Source organism: Ipomoea nil, unplaced genomic scaffold, assembly GCF_001879475.1.
Source record: "Ipomoea nil cultivar Tokyo-kokei standard unplaced genomic scaffold, Asagao_1.1 scaffold0382, whole genome shotgun sequence".
Lineage (NCBI taxonomy): Eukaryota > Viridiplantae > Streptophyta > Magnoliopsida > Solanales > Convolvulaceae > Ipomoea > Ipomoea nil.
Window position 1 is genome coordinate 1,534,253 of NW_017616810.1, and position 18,652 is coordinate 1,552,904.

Here is an 18,652-nt window from a genome sequence, read left to right on the forward strand (position 1 = left end):
AATAATTAAATAAATATATAAAGATATATAGAGGGTCATAGAGCGTTTGTAGTGTAATATTTATTAATTTTATTTTAACATATTGTACTATTTTCATAATATTTGTTCTAACCGTTTATATAGTTAATATGTTCATGAACTATAATCTTTATTAATGGTTGTGGATAATCTTATATATTTTTATTTCTGTTAATAATAATAATATAGTATATACTTAATAGACATGTGAATAATATAGTATATACTTAATAGACATGTGATGGTAGTTTAGTAGACTCTACCTAACCTATTGTATAGGAGAGTATTACGTTAGATATTCCTATAAGACTATTGTTGTAACCAATTGTGAATTCAATCGATTTTGAACCTGTAACATTCATCATTTCAATATTCCTGCTTGTCAGCTCCATCCTCTTCCGACATTCATGCTTTTTCAGATTCAGACTGGACTGGCTGTCCGGTTGACAGGTCTACCCGTGGTTATGTAGTGTTTCTAGGGTCCAATCTCGTCTCGTGGGTTTCTCGCAAGCAACGCACGTTGACTCGCTCTTCGACTGAAGCAGAATACAAGAGTCTTGTTGATGTCTCTCCCGAAGTAACTTGGATTGTCTCATTACTCTGAGAGCTCGGTCTACTGGTAATCCAGCAACTTTGTGGCGTGACAATCTCGGAGCCACGTACCTGGCTGCCAACCCGGTTTTTCATGCATGGACTAAACATGTCGTGATCGATTATCACTTTGTACGAGGTAGCGTCAGGAGACTTCATCGTTATTATCACTTTGTACGAGGTAGCGTCAGGAGACTTCATCGTTAACTTTGTGTCTACAAAGGATCAGCTGTCCGATATATTCACAAAGTCGTTGCCAGCACCGCGTTTTCAAGTTCTCCGGGACAAGTTCATTGTTGTTTCCCTCCAACCTTGTGCTTGAGAGGGTGTGTTAATAATAATAATATAGTATATACTTAATAGACATGTGGTGGTAGTTTAGTGGACTCTACCTAACCTATTGTATAGGAGAGTATTACGTTAGCTATTCCTATAGGACTCTATTGTTGTAACCAACTGTGAATTCAATCGATTCTGAACCTGTAACATTTATCATTTCAATATTTAAAAGTAGAGGAGAAGAAAAGAAATGTCGTTTATGATTATTAAAAATTTGAATCTAATAGTGAAAATTAAACAATTAAAACAAACATAACAATTAGAATCAAATTTGGGGGGCAACCCCATGCTCCAGCACTCCAGGGTATAAAGGAACTTGTAACCTTGTTATTAATTAATAGTTTGATCAATTTGGTTGAAGTTGTTCCACGTTTAAGTTATTTTAAAGATGGGTATAAGACATTGTTTTTGTAAAGTAAAATAATAATAAAAAAGACAAAACATAGCTATAAACTTTGCCCAACTGAGCAATAGAGTGATAAAGTTCAGCATCAAACTATAAGTGTAAATCATATTTTATACATACTATTTGTATTCAGTTAATAGGAACAAGTCACTCTAATCAAGTACAATTTCAACCAATTACAACAAAAAGTGACTCTCCCAAATAGGAGGTCATAAATTCAATCCTTAATCCTCAATAAGTTGAGAAAGTAGATGACATTGTGTAAAAAAAGAGATATTGTGTTGAACCTTAATCTGACAAGGTTTTATGAAAATTAATTCATGATTGAAAATAAACTTAGTTTGTTTTCTTTTAATCAACCATAGAAAAGAATTGGTAGATCTTCAGTTGAATTAGGGAATAAAGTGCATATTCATTTATCCATATTATACGTGTACACTCCTATTTTCATTGTGGTTATCAGGTTATACAACATAGCACAATATAGTATTGTAAAATTTGGCATTTATACATTGAAGACGTAAGAGAATGAATGAATGAAATGACTATATTGTAGTCTCTACTAATCTCTACAATATCTTATAATTAAATTCAGATGATCTATTCAATGTGCCTGAACGGATGATAAGGCAACAAAATTAGTTGCCATATTACATAATGCAGCCTCACAGAATTTGTATAAAACCTATGATAAAGGGACAATAATCCTACTGCTGCCAACAAAATCTCAAGCTATATACCCTACAGGCTACAGCTAAGGTTTTCCTTATTGTATGAAACCAGGATGATCCTGTCATTTGTGACCGCACAAAATAACAGTTCCTGGTTTGACCAAAATAATGAATTTCCCAATCACATTTAACCAACAGACAAAAAAAGGTTGGTGACACAGAAAGGAAGTATTAACACATTGGAATTGTCATGTTCGGGGGTCGCTGCTACCAAATGGAAACAAGACGGGAACCTGAACCTGCACAATATCAAGATCATCATAGTGTTATCAAAGAATGATGTTTTTGTTCCAAAGGTAAGTGTTTTCAGCTGTCTTAATTAAACCTAAAATTGAGTCAGCAAACAGGAACACGCTTGAAGATGGCTAACAATTACACGTGCACATTCAATTCAAATCTCGAGTAAAAATAACCAATTCAAAACATTCACTTTTTGCTGCTTTAAATATTCAAATGATTTGTTTGATGATCAATTACCACCTTGTCTCCTTAGCAGTCTGGTGATGGCTATTTCCCACTCACCAGTCCCTTCAACAATGATTTCTAATAACAGGAAAGTTTATGCAAGGATATTAGCATTTAAAAATTTCCCACTTCATTTGTCAGCTAGAAGTGACTTATGTGCCCCATTAATTTTATATATATATGGCAAGGCAGCTTTAGTTTTAGTTAGAATGTAAATGGCCTTTCCAAAGTCATACACAAGCACTCAATCACCTGGCTACATATGTGCCCTAAAGTAAAAAAGAATACCCCAAGGAAAAAAAGACTGAACACTGCAATAGAAGAAAGTCAAAAAGAAAAATATAAGGACTATGGAGAGTGTTTTTACCTGCACAGTTTCTCATACAACAAAGGTTGCAAGAAGAGCATGTAACACGGCCCAATACAATATTACACCAAGCCGCAAAGCAGGTTGTCGCATTAGAGTCCGATCACAAGATACCCTGGAAGAAAACAAAAACAAGCCGTAAAAGATAATTAAATTCATGTACACCACTTCTCTGCCCGAAAGGGGAAATAGACATATGGATAATTCCTTACCATAAACCATCTACCATGTCAGTCAATGGTCTTGTAAACTTTGGTACAACTCTTGAGGTAGTTAACGACTTGAAACCATGTGCTGAAATCAAGGCACATGATGAGAAAGACATATCTAACAATAATAATAACTAATATAAACCATCTTAGATAATAAGAAAATTTCACAGGTGATACACTTAAAAAGAGGTAAATAATTTATGTCTAGTGCTCTCCCTTGTGTCTCAATGGGGAGGAACAGATAACCTATACTAATCCATTGTAACTAAAAATAATATACTCGCAAATCATTCATTCCCTCAGTGGCACTCATGATTTGCTTAGAAGGTGTAGCCTCCATAGAACCAGAAAAAGAAAGACTATGGCACTTGGCTAGGTAAAAAAAAAATAGAGAATGGTACTTGGCCCCTATTGACTTACTTTGGTTATTATGAACTGAGAGAAAGACACACTAATCTGAAGGCTCATAAATGTTTCTTGAGAAATTTAAGGACTTCATTTGCAAACCTGAAGGGGCTCACAAATGTCTATTTTTTTTCATCAAAACTAGTGCAAACTATAATTTTACAGACAAAACTTAAGTATTTGAGTATTTCCAACACAATAATTTTTTTTAAAAAAGAAGAAATATTAGGTTGACCAAAATACCCTTCTAAACATGTATAAAGTAACTCATTTCTGTTCAAAACTAATGGCAATTGTATTTTACTTACAAACTTAAGTATTCCCAAGCATATTAAATAGATCAAAACAACTTCTCAATTTAAATTGGCTAAATTAACCTTCTCAACCTTTATTAACTTGTTTCTGGTCTTTCAAGTAAGAAACTTAGGGAAGAGTTCTGCAATGATAACTGGTATGAAAGTGATACTTATTTGCATAAACATTAAATGGAGTATTATTTATGTAACTAACATAACTTGAAAAATTCAGGTCATGAACTGTTTTTTAATAAAATTATTCACTGGCCATTTTGTATCTTTTAAATGTACTGCTACTTTAAATGAGAAAGCTAATAGATTAAGTTTTGTCTATGTGCTATGAAATCACTCTATATGCTTCCCTAACTATGGCTCTAGGAGCAGATGAATAAGAAAACCTCCTGAACCCAAGAAACAAAAATCAAACTACCATTCTTTCACTGAAGAGATTGTTTTAATGGAGGAGGCAGTAATGAAGGACAATTTGATGCAGATTTTGAGGGGGAAAAAAAAAAAAAAAAGATAATCTTGCATCTTCATGGGCTAAAGCAGCTATGTATTCACAAAGCATAGTTTATGGTTTTGCAAAGGGATTGGTAGGTGGCAAAATGTTTTTCCTATTTCTTTCAAGTAGAGGGTATCTTCTGCTTGTTGCTTCTATAGATCACATAATTAATTCAAAAGGGAGAAAAATAAAATAAAAAACCACAATCCATATAAATGTACTATGAATAATATAATGAAAAATAACTTCATTAAATGTGAGAAAGAAATGTGGCATTACCCTTATCATCATCTTCGTCTTCAAGCTCCCTACCATCAGGATTCACATCTACAGCAATGGCAACATGATCATTGTTGGTTTTGCGCAAACTGCGAACTTGAGAAGTGACTGTCCCAGGTGTGTCCCACTTGTTCTGCATAGGAAGCACAAAAGAAAAAGGTGCTGTCAAACTAGACCAAATAGAGACAATTTTTTAAATTCAAAGTTTAATTGGTGTGATCAATTCTAGATAAAAATTAACTAGGTTTGGGGGGAAATGCAACATTATGTTAAGCAACCTAATATTTGGGCCCTAATAATTAAGTTCTAAGTGCACAAAGCTTGGGGGTCCAATGAGTCTATGAGAACCAATCTAGTGCATTAAAAAAACAGATCTATGGATGAGATCAATTGGGGGTCCAAAATTCACGTGTGCATATGAGGCATGTGCTGTGTGCAATTGGGGGTTTCAAAATTCGTGTGTATGCGGTGTGTGCATGTGCTGTGCAATTGGGGGATTCAAAATTCGCGTGTGCATATTAAGCATGTGTTGTGTGCAACATAGTATATGCACAAATCATATGCCCTGTAAGCACATGCGAATTTTGAACCCCACCAAACTAATCTCACCAATAGATCTAATTTTTTAATGCAATGGTTCTCACCCAACTAATCCCATCCACTATCCTATGTCAAGGCTTTTTCCTTATGTCTATTTCCAAATAAACAATTTATACAGAAGTTTATCTAGGATTGTATACCCCACATCAAGCTTATATGACAAAGTATGATAGTGATTAGACAGTGTTTAAAAGTTGGTAGTTAGGAGAATAGGAGATTGACCCAAAAAAGAAAAAAAAAATCATAAAAACGCCTCTACCTTATCTTTTCAAGGTCTGAAAGTATCAATTTGAAGTTTGCTTTCTCACATTTCATGTCATGATAATATATAATCAATTATCAATTAAAAAATAAATAAAAAGGAAAATCAAGGTAAAAAACAAGATGATGAAAATTAAGTGTGTTGCTGAAGGAAACTCGGTCGAAAGTTAAAAGAAGAGTGATCACAGTTGATTAATAAAAATTCTTAGGAACACAGTTTCACAAATAAAGGGACATACCAGAGGTTCTATTTCCACAATCTCAGAGCTTGTACTAGTTACACGTCCAGGGTCTCCAGCACCTCTTAGTATGGCCAATTGAGCATCCTTTTCATGTAAGGAACTCTCAAGGATATCTTCTTTACTCATCAGTTCTTCCACTTTAGCTTTCTCAGATTGCAACAGCAGATCCTTGCTTTGTGTTGCAACACGTAGACCTTCCAGCTCGGACACAATAGACATGAGCTGCTTCTGTAGACTTTCTTTATATTCATGGACCTGGTTAACTTTCACATTATCAAGATTTGCATCATTTGCCTGGACACCAGAAATTGTCTTGTCTAACCATGCCAACAAATCATGAACTTCATCACTGCTCCGTTTGCTGCTCATCTGACTTGCAGCTAGTGCATCATTTGTGCACCTAGTAACCTCCTGCCTCAAGAATGATATTTCTCCATCTCGCTCTTGCAATTGTGACTGAAGTGACTCAACCTCAGAGAGCAGGTTTTCAGATAGATTATGGAGTTCATCAAACTTACTTACTGTGACAGAAAGCTTCTTCAGAGCCTTCCCACGGGAAACTTCGAGGTTCTCCATATCTTTATTTTTTTGTAGCAAAGCTGTTTCCAGTTCCCCAATCTTGTTTGACATCTCTTCAATTTGAGCTTCTTCTTCATCAAGCGCTTGCATCAATGCCTCATTTTCTGAGAGGAATATTAAATTCAGTATTTACAATGGGGACTAAATTTGAAAATGTAAACATATTTTGCATAGGCAAATAGAGTGAGCCAAAAGTGGATACTACAGAAAAAATAATAATAAAAATAAAGTTTACAAATGTAAACGCAGTTACAACACAGATCTAACATAACAGACCTTGTTCCTTTGCAGCAACCGTATCTTCAAGCGATTTAACTCTTCTTTGTGCATCTGCAAATGCAGCACCCTGATCTTGCATTTCTTTTATTCTATATTCCAATTTAGTTTGCTCCTCTTCCATTGACTTCACATATCGTTGTAAATCACTTACCTGAACCTTTGTTAGCTGAAGTTCTTGTAAGTAATTATTGGCAACAGCTTCAGCTTCCTTGATCTGACTAACTAGCTCCCTACAAATTTTCTCTCGCTGGATATCTTTCTCTTGAAGCTCTTTCTGTAGATCTGATATAGAAGCTTTAATGTCCTTTTGCTTATCTTCAGCAAGCTCCATTTGCATACTCATAACGTCTTTCACAGATAAAAGCAATCTCTCACTCACAGACCTAATGCTTTCTTCAGAGTAGAAGTCATTGTCTTCGGTCAAACCTCTACCAACAGAAGGCAAAGATATCAAATTATTTCCAGGAGCAGAAGCGGCTAAATTGTTGCCAAAATTCTGTCTTCTCCAATTTTCAATGTCCACGACAGAATTAGTGCAAGCCTCATAAAGCAAGGTATTGTATCTACGCATCTGAAGCAATTCAGAATCCTTCTCCTTCTCGATAGATTTTAACCATGCAACATCTTTCTCCATGGATTCAAAAGACTGTTTTTGTGTGGTTATCTCTTCATGAATACCTCCCACAATTTCAGATATGCGTCTAGCTTCGTCATGCACCAGTTGTGAATGCGTATCTAACATTTCACGAATAGAGCTGAGTTCTACCATAAAAGCCTGCAAGTAATGTACAACATTGTTTAATTTGATTTTCTACTTTATTTTTATTTATTAAATTAATTTATTAAAAAAAAAAAAAAAAAAAAAAAAAACAAACAAACAAACAAACCATTTCTGGTGGAATGTTCCATTCTAAGAATTGAAATACAAGCTTTAGAATTAAAGTTCTGTGGATTTAGTTCTTTAGAATTGAAGTTTCAAGAGCCAAAAAACAAAGCCTGTATCTTGACCAATAGTGCAATAAAATTAATACACAAAAAAAATATTGAGAAAGCTTCACATAGTATCACAGAAAAGCTCAAAATTTTTGGCAATGTTGCCAATAAAATAGCCTTAGAGCCATAGTTAGAGGTTGAGTCCTACCAGATAGAATGTCTATAAATCTTCATTGAAAAGGGCAGTTGATGAAAAAAAATCAATGTTTTCAAGCAGGTGCAATTATTAAAGGAGTATCATTTTTTTTTTTTTTTTTTTATAATTCATAATCTTGTTGGATAAAATTTAGTTGACCAAGTACTAAGTTCTGAAAAATATTAAAAGTTACCAAGTGCATTACACAAAAATACTAAATAACAAACAGGAAAGTTTTTTAACCCAACTGCTGACTCATGCCCATTCCTAGGCAATTAACAGCATAACAGAGACAGCCAACAATAAAAAGTGAGAATACAAGTGCAATTGAAGTCAATGGTTAGATAGGCCAATAATCAAAGAAGAATTGCTATATCATGGAAGGCATGGCATGTAGCAACTTTACTGGCAAATTCCACTTAAGTATATTTTGCTTACATCTTGACAATATTGATGAGCATGACCCGTGAACATACTAGCCCTCATCTACAAGTACTTCCTTGATGAGTCTCTTAGAAGTTAGAGAGTAAATTCCAACATATGGTTTATAAACTCAATCAAAAAAGGAGGCTCACATTAAAAATAAGAAGAGGCAGATATATACCCCCACTTAAATAAATTATTTGAGTAAGAGATTATCATCATGCAGATAGACATAAATAGACCAGGCAAAACAAACAAAACCCTAGGATCATGTTAGATTATCTTTTCACATGTAAAAGAAAATATCACTGAATAAGACAAAATTGGTTGATGTTTTAATATGAGCACCAAGCTGTAGAAATATAAGATAAATTCCAGAGCAAGGAAACGGGGAAAATTATGTTGTGTATCCGGCAATACCTTGTTTGTTGATGTAATAGTAATAGTGCCACCTGGAGCAGCAGCTCCAATAAGGGCAATGTCAATTGGGGCATCCCTTGATTCTAAGCACACCTTTAAGCTGGCTCCAAGGTTATGCAAAATCTCCAAATCCTTCAAAAGCACATCACTGAATGAATTTCTAATAATAGAGAGATCACCCTTGAGTTGTTCCATGCTGGTTTTTAGTACCAGAAACTCCGCTACATGGTGTTGTCTTTCTTCAGAGTAAGCAGCAGAGAGCTTTTCAAGATTAGCAATAGCTTCATTTTTAGCAGCATCAGCAAAATCCCTTTCCTTGGATAACTTTGTAACCTCACGGAAAGCATTTGCTAGCTCCTCTTGGAGGCCATCATTTCTTTCCTGAACTTCATTTAGTTCAGCAAGCAGTAGCTCAGCTGCTCTTTTGGATTTTCTTGCTTCCTGTTCAGAGGAGGTCAGAGCGGACTGTAAATCATAGCATAGCTTGCCAACATGTTTGGCCTTCTCAACTGGGCTACTGATAGTAGACAAGACACCAAAATCAATTTCATCAAGAGCATTCAAAATAATAGCCAATATATGCTCTTTCTCCTGCAAAGAGTACTCAGCTTCAGCCACACGACTTTGCAGAAGCACACTATCAGATTCTATGCTCTTTATCTTTTCTTGGAATGTGGACTCATCCTTGATCCTTTCTTCATAATCTGAAATAACATTTTCCTGTTGCTTTATCTTAGATTTCAAGTTTTCCACATCCATATTTAACTCTTCAATTGATTGCTTCAAGCTGTCCCTATGTTGTACCAAGGATTTGCCTTTTCTAACTGCAACATTTAGTTTCTCCCTTAAAGAAGTTGACTTCATCTCCTCCTGACGGAGAAGTTCCTGCAATTCTTTTGTATTCATATTCAGAGCTTCAACTTCAGAAACCAAAGATTGATTTTTCAGCTCCTGCTGACTAAGCAGTTCCTGCAATTCTTTATATTTCATATTTAGCGCTTCAACTTCAGAAATCAAAGATTGATTCTTCAGCTCATGCTGATTAAGCAACTCCTGCAATTCTTTCTTATTTATATTCAGAGCATCAACTTCAGAAACCAACAATTGATTCTTCAGCTCCTCCTGACTAAGCAATTCCTGCAATTCTTTCATATTCATATTAAGAGCTTCAACTTCAGAAACAAAAGATTGATTCTGCTGCACCTCCTGGCTAAGAAGTTCCTGCAACTCTTTCTTATTCATAGTTAGAGCTTCAATTTTAGAAACCAAAGATTGATTCTTCAGCTCCTCCTGACTAAGCAATTCCTGCAATTCTTTCTTGTTCATATTCAGAGCTTCAACTTCAGAAACCAAAGATTGGTTTTTCTCCACAAATACATCTCTTTCCTCCTTCAAGCACATCATGTCACCCAAAGCATCCTCCAGCTTTCTATTCAGAACAGCTACATCTTTATCCTCATCATACCTCGATTCACTTGCTCCTTTCTCGCTCTCTGTCAGATCAACCTCTTGCAAAACACGTTCAACTGCTGTATCCTTATTAATAGCTTCGCCCAGAGAAAGTGTTTTATATTTATCTATAAGCATCCTCAATAATTGCTCCAAATATTTAATGCCATCAACACTATATAATTGATCATCAGTGACATTGTCCTGAAGGGCATCCCTAACCAAATCTTGCAATCTTTGTATCTCTCCCAAAATATGATGAACACGTTCCTCTATCCCAAGCATTTCATCCAATTTCTCTTGCAAGGAATTGATTGTATGCTGCATATCATCATTCCTGGCTTCAAATTGAGCAGCCTTTTCCGATATTTTTTCATGATCATGGGTAAGAGTGTCTAAATTTCTTGAGAGAACCTCTTTCTCATTGATGGCAGACTCAAATGAAGCCTCAAGATCAGATAATCTTCTATTTGACTCTTCAAATAAAGCCTCAAAATTATCACTCTTCTGCTGGAGAGAATTACAGTAGTTTTGAGCCTCTGAAAGAGCAAAAGCTATCCAACTAATCTTATCATCTGGCTCCACAGACCTCAACTGTGAAGGCATTTCTATTGTATCCAAGATGGCTTCCCAATGTTGAACAAGGTTGTTCCTTTCCATCAAAGATTGTTCAAGCATCTCGTTTTGCTCAGCCAACCTATAAAACTTGTTTTGCAGATCTTCATATTTTACCTTGAGGTCTTCAAACGAACTCAAACTTGGCTGTGCATCCTCTTTCCAGCCATCCAAGACACCAGTTCCAGATTCAGGGTATGATCCTCCAACAGCACTTTTCTGATCCCAATCAGTTACATGCAATGAGTTTCCGGAGACTGACTTAGCCAACCAGTCAATTTTTTCAAGAATGCTTTTGGAATGGAAGTGCTCCGGCAGCTCTAAATCTTCCAAAATCTCCTCTATTCTCTGGAGAACTGAGTCTTTGAGAAGGAATGATTCCCGTAATACAGTAGCAGAGTTTCGAATATATGAGAGTTCAGATTCAAGAGCTTCCATCCTCTCACCAGCCTCCGAATAGGTCTTGAGTTTCATCTCAAGTTCATGAAGCCTGGAATCTTTCAACTGCAATTCCTGTGAGCATTTCTCCAGTTCACTAGATGTCTCTGCAAGAGACTGTTTAAGACTATCACGCTGCACAATCAAACTTTTTCCCCTTGTAACTGCTATGCTTAGCTTCTCTCTTAGAGATGCCACTCGTATATTTGACTGCTCAGTTTCAGAAACTCTCTCACTAAATTGTGAATTGAGAGCCACAGCATCCTCTTTAACCTTCCTCAAGCTTTCCTTAAGAATGAAATTTTCATTTTCCATTTGGATGAATAAGAAACTCAGCTGATCTATTTGTTTTTGCAAATCAATCATTTGCTTTTCCTTAGAAGCATCTCTTTCTGAGAACAACTTTACCTGCAGAAGTGAAGCACAAAATATCACTAGAGTGCTAAACAATCATAAATGAGGAAAAATATAAAACATATTCTACTGTGCATGCGTATATATGCAAATGCATATGTACATACACAAATGAAAGCTCATATACATGCGCGAGGGATCTATAACAATTTTAAAAACTTTTGGTGGAGGGGTACTCACCTGCTCAACAGCCTCTTTGTATTTTTCAACCACGAAATGAGTCAGAGACTGTACACAGATTGCAGGTTGGTCTACATTTATATCAACTCCATCCAGTGCAATCACTCTTTCAACATATCCAACACACTTCAAGATAGAATCTGAATCAAGGAACGATTTGTTTAGTTCATTTGAATCCTTCACCTTTTCCAATTCTGAAGTGAGTTCAGAATTCATAGCCTCAATTCGCAGGTGCTCCCTATTCAACTTCCAGAATTGTTCCAAAAGGGTATCCCAAATACTAGGAAGCAAAGGATCTACTGGTTTCTCATTTCCTGTGTTGATTTCAGCTTCTCCTACTTGATCAGACATCTCATTGACAAGTCCAGTGAGATTCCCGTAGATCTTATAAATTAGACCAATTACCATTTCCTTTTCTCCTTGTAGAACATCAAACCTTTTATTCATTTCATTGAAGCTACTCGTAGCTGCTTCTTGATCAGACCGAGCAGCTTCAGCTTGCCCATGTAGAGATTCAATCAATTTGATGGCATTGTTGACAGAAGTAGCAATATGGCTGGTTAGGGCAAGGCGATCAAATCCTTTTTCTCTTCCAGTTAACAAGGAGGGGCTATCAGGCACAATAGACAAGTCTAGCTTACTTAGTGTCTCCATAACCTCAGCAACAAGAGAATCCCATTCTTCTTCAAGTACTGATTTCCTGTCAGCCACTTCTTTCTTAAGAGCTTCCACTTGAATAAAGGCAGAAGAAGACATCTCATTGTAGCTTTGTTGCATTTCATTCAGCTGATGTTGCATTTCACAAGTTCTGGTTTGAAATTCACTCAACTTTTCACTGAAATGACTATTCTCCGCTTTCAATGTGACTTCATTTTTCTGCAAAGCATCATAAAGTGCCATAAAGTCTCCTTCCTTGGATTTGGCACAGTTGATATACTGCCTGAAAGTTTCATTGAGAACCATAATCACCATGTTTTCATGTTCCAAATGATCTGTGTACTCAATCAAAGACTCATATTTAGCTTTGCACTCTGCAAGCATGGTGTCAGTATGAAGCTTATTCTTCATCTCCCCTTCAAAAAATTTGCAAGTCTTTTGCGCTTTTAAAACCACATTCTTAAGCAATGCGTGCAGATTTCCAATTTGCTGCTTAGTAAGCACACAAGGGTCTGCAACTACTTGATTTTCAGTTGGACATCGATCCTCTGAAAGATGGTCATCAACATTTGTCTCGAAAGCCTGAATGAGATTTGATATTCCAGGTGTGACCACTTCACCACTTGAGCTTCTCAAGGATGTTGAATTTGAGTGAATCTCTTCAACTGTCTCTTCAAGTTTTTCAAGTATTCTTTCTGCCTCAATAAGATATCTTTGGATAACTTCAAACTGAAGAAAATCATTCTGCTCATAATCAGATGAGGGTTTATGGATGTTTGAGAAGAAATTTACAGAATCTCCTTCTCTAGAAACAAGGGATGAGCCATCATCATTAATTACATTTCCTTCCCCTTGGTCTGCGCAGCATGCACCTGAAAACTGATTTCTGGGCTCCTCAGATTGAGAGGATGATCTACTTCGGTTATCAAATTCTTTGATCTTGGATTTCTGTAATTCCAAACTACTCTTCAGATGCATATTTTCCTCAGTTAGCTGTTCCATTCGCAAAGTTGAACTCTTCAGATCAGTTACAGACTCACTACATTGTGCCTGCAAAACAGCAACCAAGTTCTGGGATTCAGTCAATTCCAGCAATAGTTCATCATTCTTTGTGAGAATTTGCTGCTTCTCGTCCTCAAGTTTATTTGTTTCCTCCATTAAAGTGGTGAGGCGTGTTGTTGTTTCAGAAACATTCATCTGAAGAGCTTCCACTGAAGCCTTGCTCTCCCTAAGCTCTGCAGATAGTCTACCAGTATCATTGAGCAAAGAGTGTTTTTCCTCCAAAAGTACCAAAATCTCATTTGAGTTTGTCTTCTCTGCGTGAAGGGCTTCTATTGTTTTTTTGCAGTCTGCTACTTCAGCAAGCAGTTTATCATTCTCACAGACAAAATATTCCTTTTCTATTTGAAGTTTCCTTCTCTCCTCATTCAAGGAAGTGAGGTTGTCATTAGAAACTTGATTTTCCGACTGCAATGATAGCAATGAAGCTTTGCTTTGTACCAATTCCATTTCCAACTTCTCAATTTCAAGCACAAAGTCCCCCCTCTCCTCCTGAAGCTTCTTATTCTCTTTGGATAACAAATCAACCTTTGCACTCAGGTTTTCCTTTTCAACCTCTAAAGCTGACACCAAATTTCTGCAGCCCACCAATTCTGCTGAGAGGTTGTCAAGGTCCTCCTTTGACATGTTTAATTTAATCTCCAATTCATCAGCTCTAGCAGAAAGATCCAGGACCTCAGCTTTTGAGATTTGGAACTGTTTCTGAATTCCCTCTTTTTCAGCAACCACCATCTGAAGTTCAGATCTAACTTGTGCAAGCTCAATGGCAAGCATTGCATTCTTGTTTCCAAGTTCATTGACTGAAGCATTGGCCTCAGACATTTGAAACTCCATCTCTTCAGCAAGCTGTAAAGATTTAACATCTTTGACGAGATTGGCAAGGTATAATTGCTCCTTCATCCTTCCATAAACATCAACAAAGTTGGGAACGGATCCAGACAACATTTCTGCATTTACTAATGTTTTCAAAGCAGAATCTCTAGACATGAACAAGAACTTGAACTCATCTTCATCAAGGCTTCTTACAACCTCTGCGAGCTGTGACAGGTTGATTGAACAAGCATTTTGTCCAGATGAAAAGTTCACAATTATATCTTTTATATATTTCGCAGAATTATTATTACCACAATCAGATGAATTAGCCCTTTCCATATGGCCACCAGCATAATCAGTTGAAACAGCTTCCATCTGACCACAAACAACTTGAGAACTTACAGCAGAGTCTGAATCATGTAAAGACTCAAGAGCACTTGAATGTCCATCCCTCTCTTCTGCATCTTTAGATTCAATATCAGTTGAAACAGCTTCCATCTGACCACAAACAGCTTGAGAACTTACAGCAGAGTCTGAATCATGTAAAGACTCAAGAGCACTTGAATGTCCATCCCTCTCTTCTGCATCTTTAGATTCAATATCAATTGATGTAGCATCATCTGGCTCAGTACTATGGGTTGTTTCATTCTTTTCCTTCCTCAGTCCATTCCCCCCAACATCAGTTGTTGCCTGATCACTAGCACTGTCACCAAGTTCACTTAAAGAATGTTTTTTCTCTCCTTCAATCTCTACCTCACTCGTTGCATCAACTTGTTCTGAATCTGGATTGTAAGGTTCCTGCATTGCCCCTAGCCAGCAACAAATGAGACTTAATTATAAATCAAATTCTCAAATTAAATAGAAGAAAACATGCTAAGCAAAACGATGCCAAGAGAGAGGGCACAATCGACATCTGTTACCTGCTCTATGCTATGCAGCCTTTCCTCATCAACTCTAGGAGCAAGTGCTTCAACAGTATTACTAGAATCGGGATAAGACAACAAGTCAACAGGCTCATGCTTTGTTGACTTGGTAGGTTTCTCTTCAGAGTCAACAGGTACTGGAATATTACTGTTAGAGTCCACACTGTCCTTTATAGTATGCGTCTCAGATAAAGAAACAGCATCATTGCTAGAATGTAATCTTTCTGCATCAGGAACATGCTGTGTTGCCGCTGGAACATTAGCAGGATTTATAGAGGCATCACTCCCGGATTTGCCTGGTTTACCTGATGATTTACCACCTTTGCTGTCTTTCTTCTGCCTGTACTGTTGAAGCTGGTAACAAATGAAAAATGTCAAAAGAAGATCCAACTTCCAAGGATTCAATGAAAATGGTACTATAAAATGCTTATCCCAAATGAACCACCACTAGGTGGGGGTCACTTTCCAGTAGTTTCTATTCAAAGCCACCACAGTCGAGTGCAAAACCTGTACAGCTCACAATAGACACCGGACACCAATGCCCTATATGAAATGAACATCATATATGCTTTCAACCATCAAGCTATATAGGGGTTACAATCTAAGTCACTGATGATTGATGAAGAGCTCTCACACTCAAGTCCCAAAACATGCATTTTATGAGTTGAGGAGTTTTTGGATTCATATGCATATTTTTATGTGTTGGGCTTTCATTGGAGGACATTGAACTATTGAGCTTTGGCTGGATCAAGCTTTGGAGACTTAGTGACCGACTGATCACTGGTGTTAGTTTTACACTTGTAGTGTTATAAAATCTATCTATATTGCAAAGCAAATGACAGCATAATCTTACTATACTTCCCCATACATTGTTTTATTATATACCTTGTATATTTTATTTATAAGTCATTTTGTTTTATGATATAAATCAATTCACTGTAACAAATCCCAGAACAACAAATTTAAGAAAAAAAAAATTCTCTAGAGTTGTTCAAGCTAAAATTTTAACTTCTTAGATTCATTTACCTTTCCGCAGTTCATAAATTGTTAGCAGCAACTAAACTAGATTCATAAATCCAAACATACAATTCAAAAGTGGCGCAAAAAACTCTCCTTATAGCACAGAACAACTGAACTCAGTAGACAAACTACGCGTATCCTCCTTACGCTACGAAATTTAATACGTTCCTACGGTGGCAACAGTATAATGCACATAAAACACGACATAACAGAACGAAATGAGAAAGAAATATAAAGCCGAACCTTTTTCCGGCCGGCAGCGAGGAGATCCGTTCGGTTCTTATTTTTGTCCATCTGATCGGATCGACGGCAATTCTCAAGGCCTCTCCGGCACCATTAATCACAGTCCACAATATCGCCCCTGCCAAACCAGCCAAAATTAAACACGCAATTTCGTTTCGAGTATGGAATATCGTGAGACGGAATCAGGCATACATACCTTCGTGGATCTCAATGAAATAAGACGAAGAATGAGAGAGAGAGAGAGAGTTTTGTTATCGGAGGAGAGAAAGGTGGTTTGATGGCGTTGAAGTGAGGTGAGAGGTGGGGTGGCTAATGGCTTAGTCTGGAAGTCGTCGGTGGTGTCATATTAGAAGATAGATTGTTAGATCTAACGCAAGCCTGGGGGATTGGTTCCGTGTAAAAATGGGAACGCTCGGCCCAGTTTCGGTTTCGAGTGGGCCCGCTAACCAACCCAATTTGAGAAAAAGGAACGTACACTTTTTTTGTATCGTTTTGTGATTGTAATTAGTTGGATTTCGTCTTAAACTAACGATCGTTATAAATACGTAAAGTGTGTCTTTAATTTTAGTTAGGTATTGTTATAAATAAAACTTATGGTGGACATTAATATAGTAGCTTTGTAACGTCTGTAACGGATGTAATTATCCTTCATTATTGTATGCCTTTAGTGTATCTTGTATATATATCATTGTACTATGATGGATGATGATGAATGGATCTATCCTCCTTTTCTCCCTCATCTTTCTACTCTTATTCTCGTTCTTACTGTTCTTCACGAGCTAAAGGCCTGCAAACTAACTTGCAATACAACACGTTATCAGCACGCTCAAACTTGGTGAACGGTAATTTTATGTTATTCTAATACACGTTATACTCGTTTAAAGCATTGGTGTGGTGAGCTTATCATCTGCAATTGTTTCTAATCGGCTGGTCCAAAGTGATCTGGCTGGTCATAGAACACATGAAATCATTGTTCCTAATCGGCCTACCTTTGGTAATTTGGCTGGTCATAGGACCTTTGATGGAGCTACTCAAACCACACTACCAGTACTTAGTGTTCCTGCTAGTGATAGTGCTATTGTTTCTGATTTTCTGGTCTTGATAATATGAATACCACTGTTAATGAATCACAAAGTGTTAGTGGTCCTAGTGTTAATGCTCTTAATTGGCTAAGTATTGGTAATGTCCCTTTGATTTCTTCTGTTGCTAATAATCCACTTAGTCGTGGCAATGAGGCAGCAAACAGAATCTAGTTTGATAATTTTTTTTAACCATGTTAATAAGGATATGTGTGTTTGTATTATCCATTTCCAGAACCTGATAACATATGCATTATGACTAATTTTTTGTATGTATATGTGCGTATGCATATTATAAACCCAGTATCAAAGCAAAATTAGCTTGTGGGAGTACACTTCTTAGCATAGAAATACAGTGGAAATCAAATCAAAGGTTGGAAAATCATGCTAGAGTTTCGACCATACTCTAGCGAGCTTTGTCTTTGATCCTACTTGATTAAAACTGCTACATCATCTATGCCTACTTGATTGATTATGCACTTCATATTATTGCCTTGAATTATGTCAATAAATTATTATTATTATTAGGCAATACAATCATATTGCATAATGTTGTTATACCATGTCAAATTATAAACTGAAATGTGGTAAAAGGCATAGATTACTTGAACTTAGATGAGTGATTATCTTTTTAGATAATTTTGACTATGCTTATTATTTAAGATAATAATATGTCATATGCATGTCCATCCTGTTGATGCCTAATTTTTTTTGAGAGCTTAATTGAAATATATAATGTTGTGACACTACTGATTATTACATGACAATTATTGTTGTGCCACAATTTGCTCTCTTATGCAATATGGCTATGTGTATATCATAGAAGAAAACGTGACATAACAATTATTTGCTATAGGCCATATATGTTAAGATTTATTATAAATCTTAATGGGTGCTTTGCCCAGATGAAAAATTAAAGTCATTGATTTATATACTTATTATACGATAGTCCTTGTAGGATTGTCATGATCAACAAGTGGTTACAACATGAATTTTACACATAGCATTGCCCAGAAGGCGAATTCATAGCACTAGTTATATGATAATAACACTACGACAATTTATATGACTTGGTAGGGAATATCCCGACCGACATAGCTCCACCACGACCGAGGAGTCTTTGTCTCTTTCTCCTTGTCTTTGTAGGTAACAGGTCGGGCTCCTTGAGAAGAACCCGGTCGGGCACCGACCGGGAGTTGCCCGAGCGATGGTGTC

At 36.5% G+C, this 18,652-nt stretch overlaps 1 protein-coding gene across 5 annotated transcripts; it reads right to left on the bottom strand.

Annotated features, from left to right (window-relative positions):
• Positions 1-1,880: 1,880 nt before the first annotated feature.
• LOC109171944 (thyroid receptor-interacting protein 11) lies at positions 1,881-16,722 on the bottom strand. 5 transcript variants are annotated; one of them, XM_019321056.1, is made up of 13 exons: positions 16,555-16,722; positions 16,359-16,475; positions 15,093-15,449; positions 14,760-14,970; positions 13,200-14,636; positions 11,644-12,692; positions 8,548-11,457; positions 6,573-7,350; positions 5,715-6,400; positions 4,615-4,747; positions 3,130-3,211; positions 2,918-3,032; positions 1,881-2,324 (listed from the first exon to the last, which is right to left on the bottom strand). In XM_019321056.1, the coding sequence occupies exons 2-12, from the start codon at positions 16,407-16,409 to the stop codon at positions 2,930-2,932; spliced, it is 7,797 nt and encodes a 2,598-aa protein (XP_019176601.1). In that variant the 5' UTR covers positions 16,410-16,475; positions 16,555-16,722; the 3' UTR covers positions 1,881-2,324; positions 2,918-2,929. The 5 variants fall into 5 exon arrangements, with proteins under 5 accessions (XP_019176601.1, XP_019176599.1, XP_019176602.1 ...); XM_019321054.1 differs by having other exon boundaries at positions 11,644-12,688; positions 13,196-14,636; positions 16,359-16,476; XM_019321057.1 differs by having other exon boundaries at positions 13,200-14,591; positions 14,715-14,970; positions 16,359-16,476.
• Between the last annotated feature and the right edge of the window lie 1,930 nt (positions 16,723-18,652).

Coding starts and splice junctions, on each gene's coding strand:
- LOC109171944 (XM_019321056.1), bottom strand. CDS start 16,409: ATGGACAAAAATAAGAACCGAACGGATCTCCTCGCTGCCGGCCGGAAA. Junction 15,450..16,358: donor TCGCTGCCGGCCGGAAAAAG/GTTCGGCTTTAT, acceptor ATTTGTTACCAG/CTTCAACAGTACAGGCAGAA. Junction 14,971..15,092: donor GGCTGCATAGCATAGAGCAG/GTAACAGATGTC, acceptor GGGGCAATGCAG/GAACCTTACAATCCAGATTC.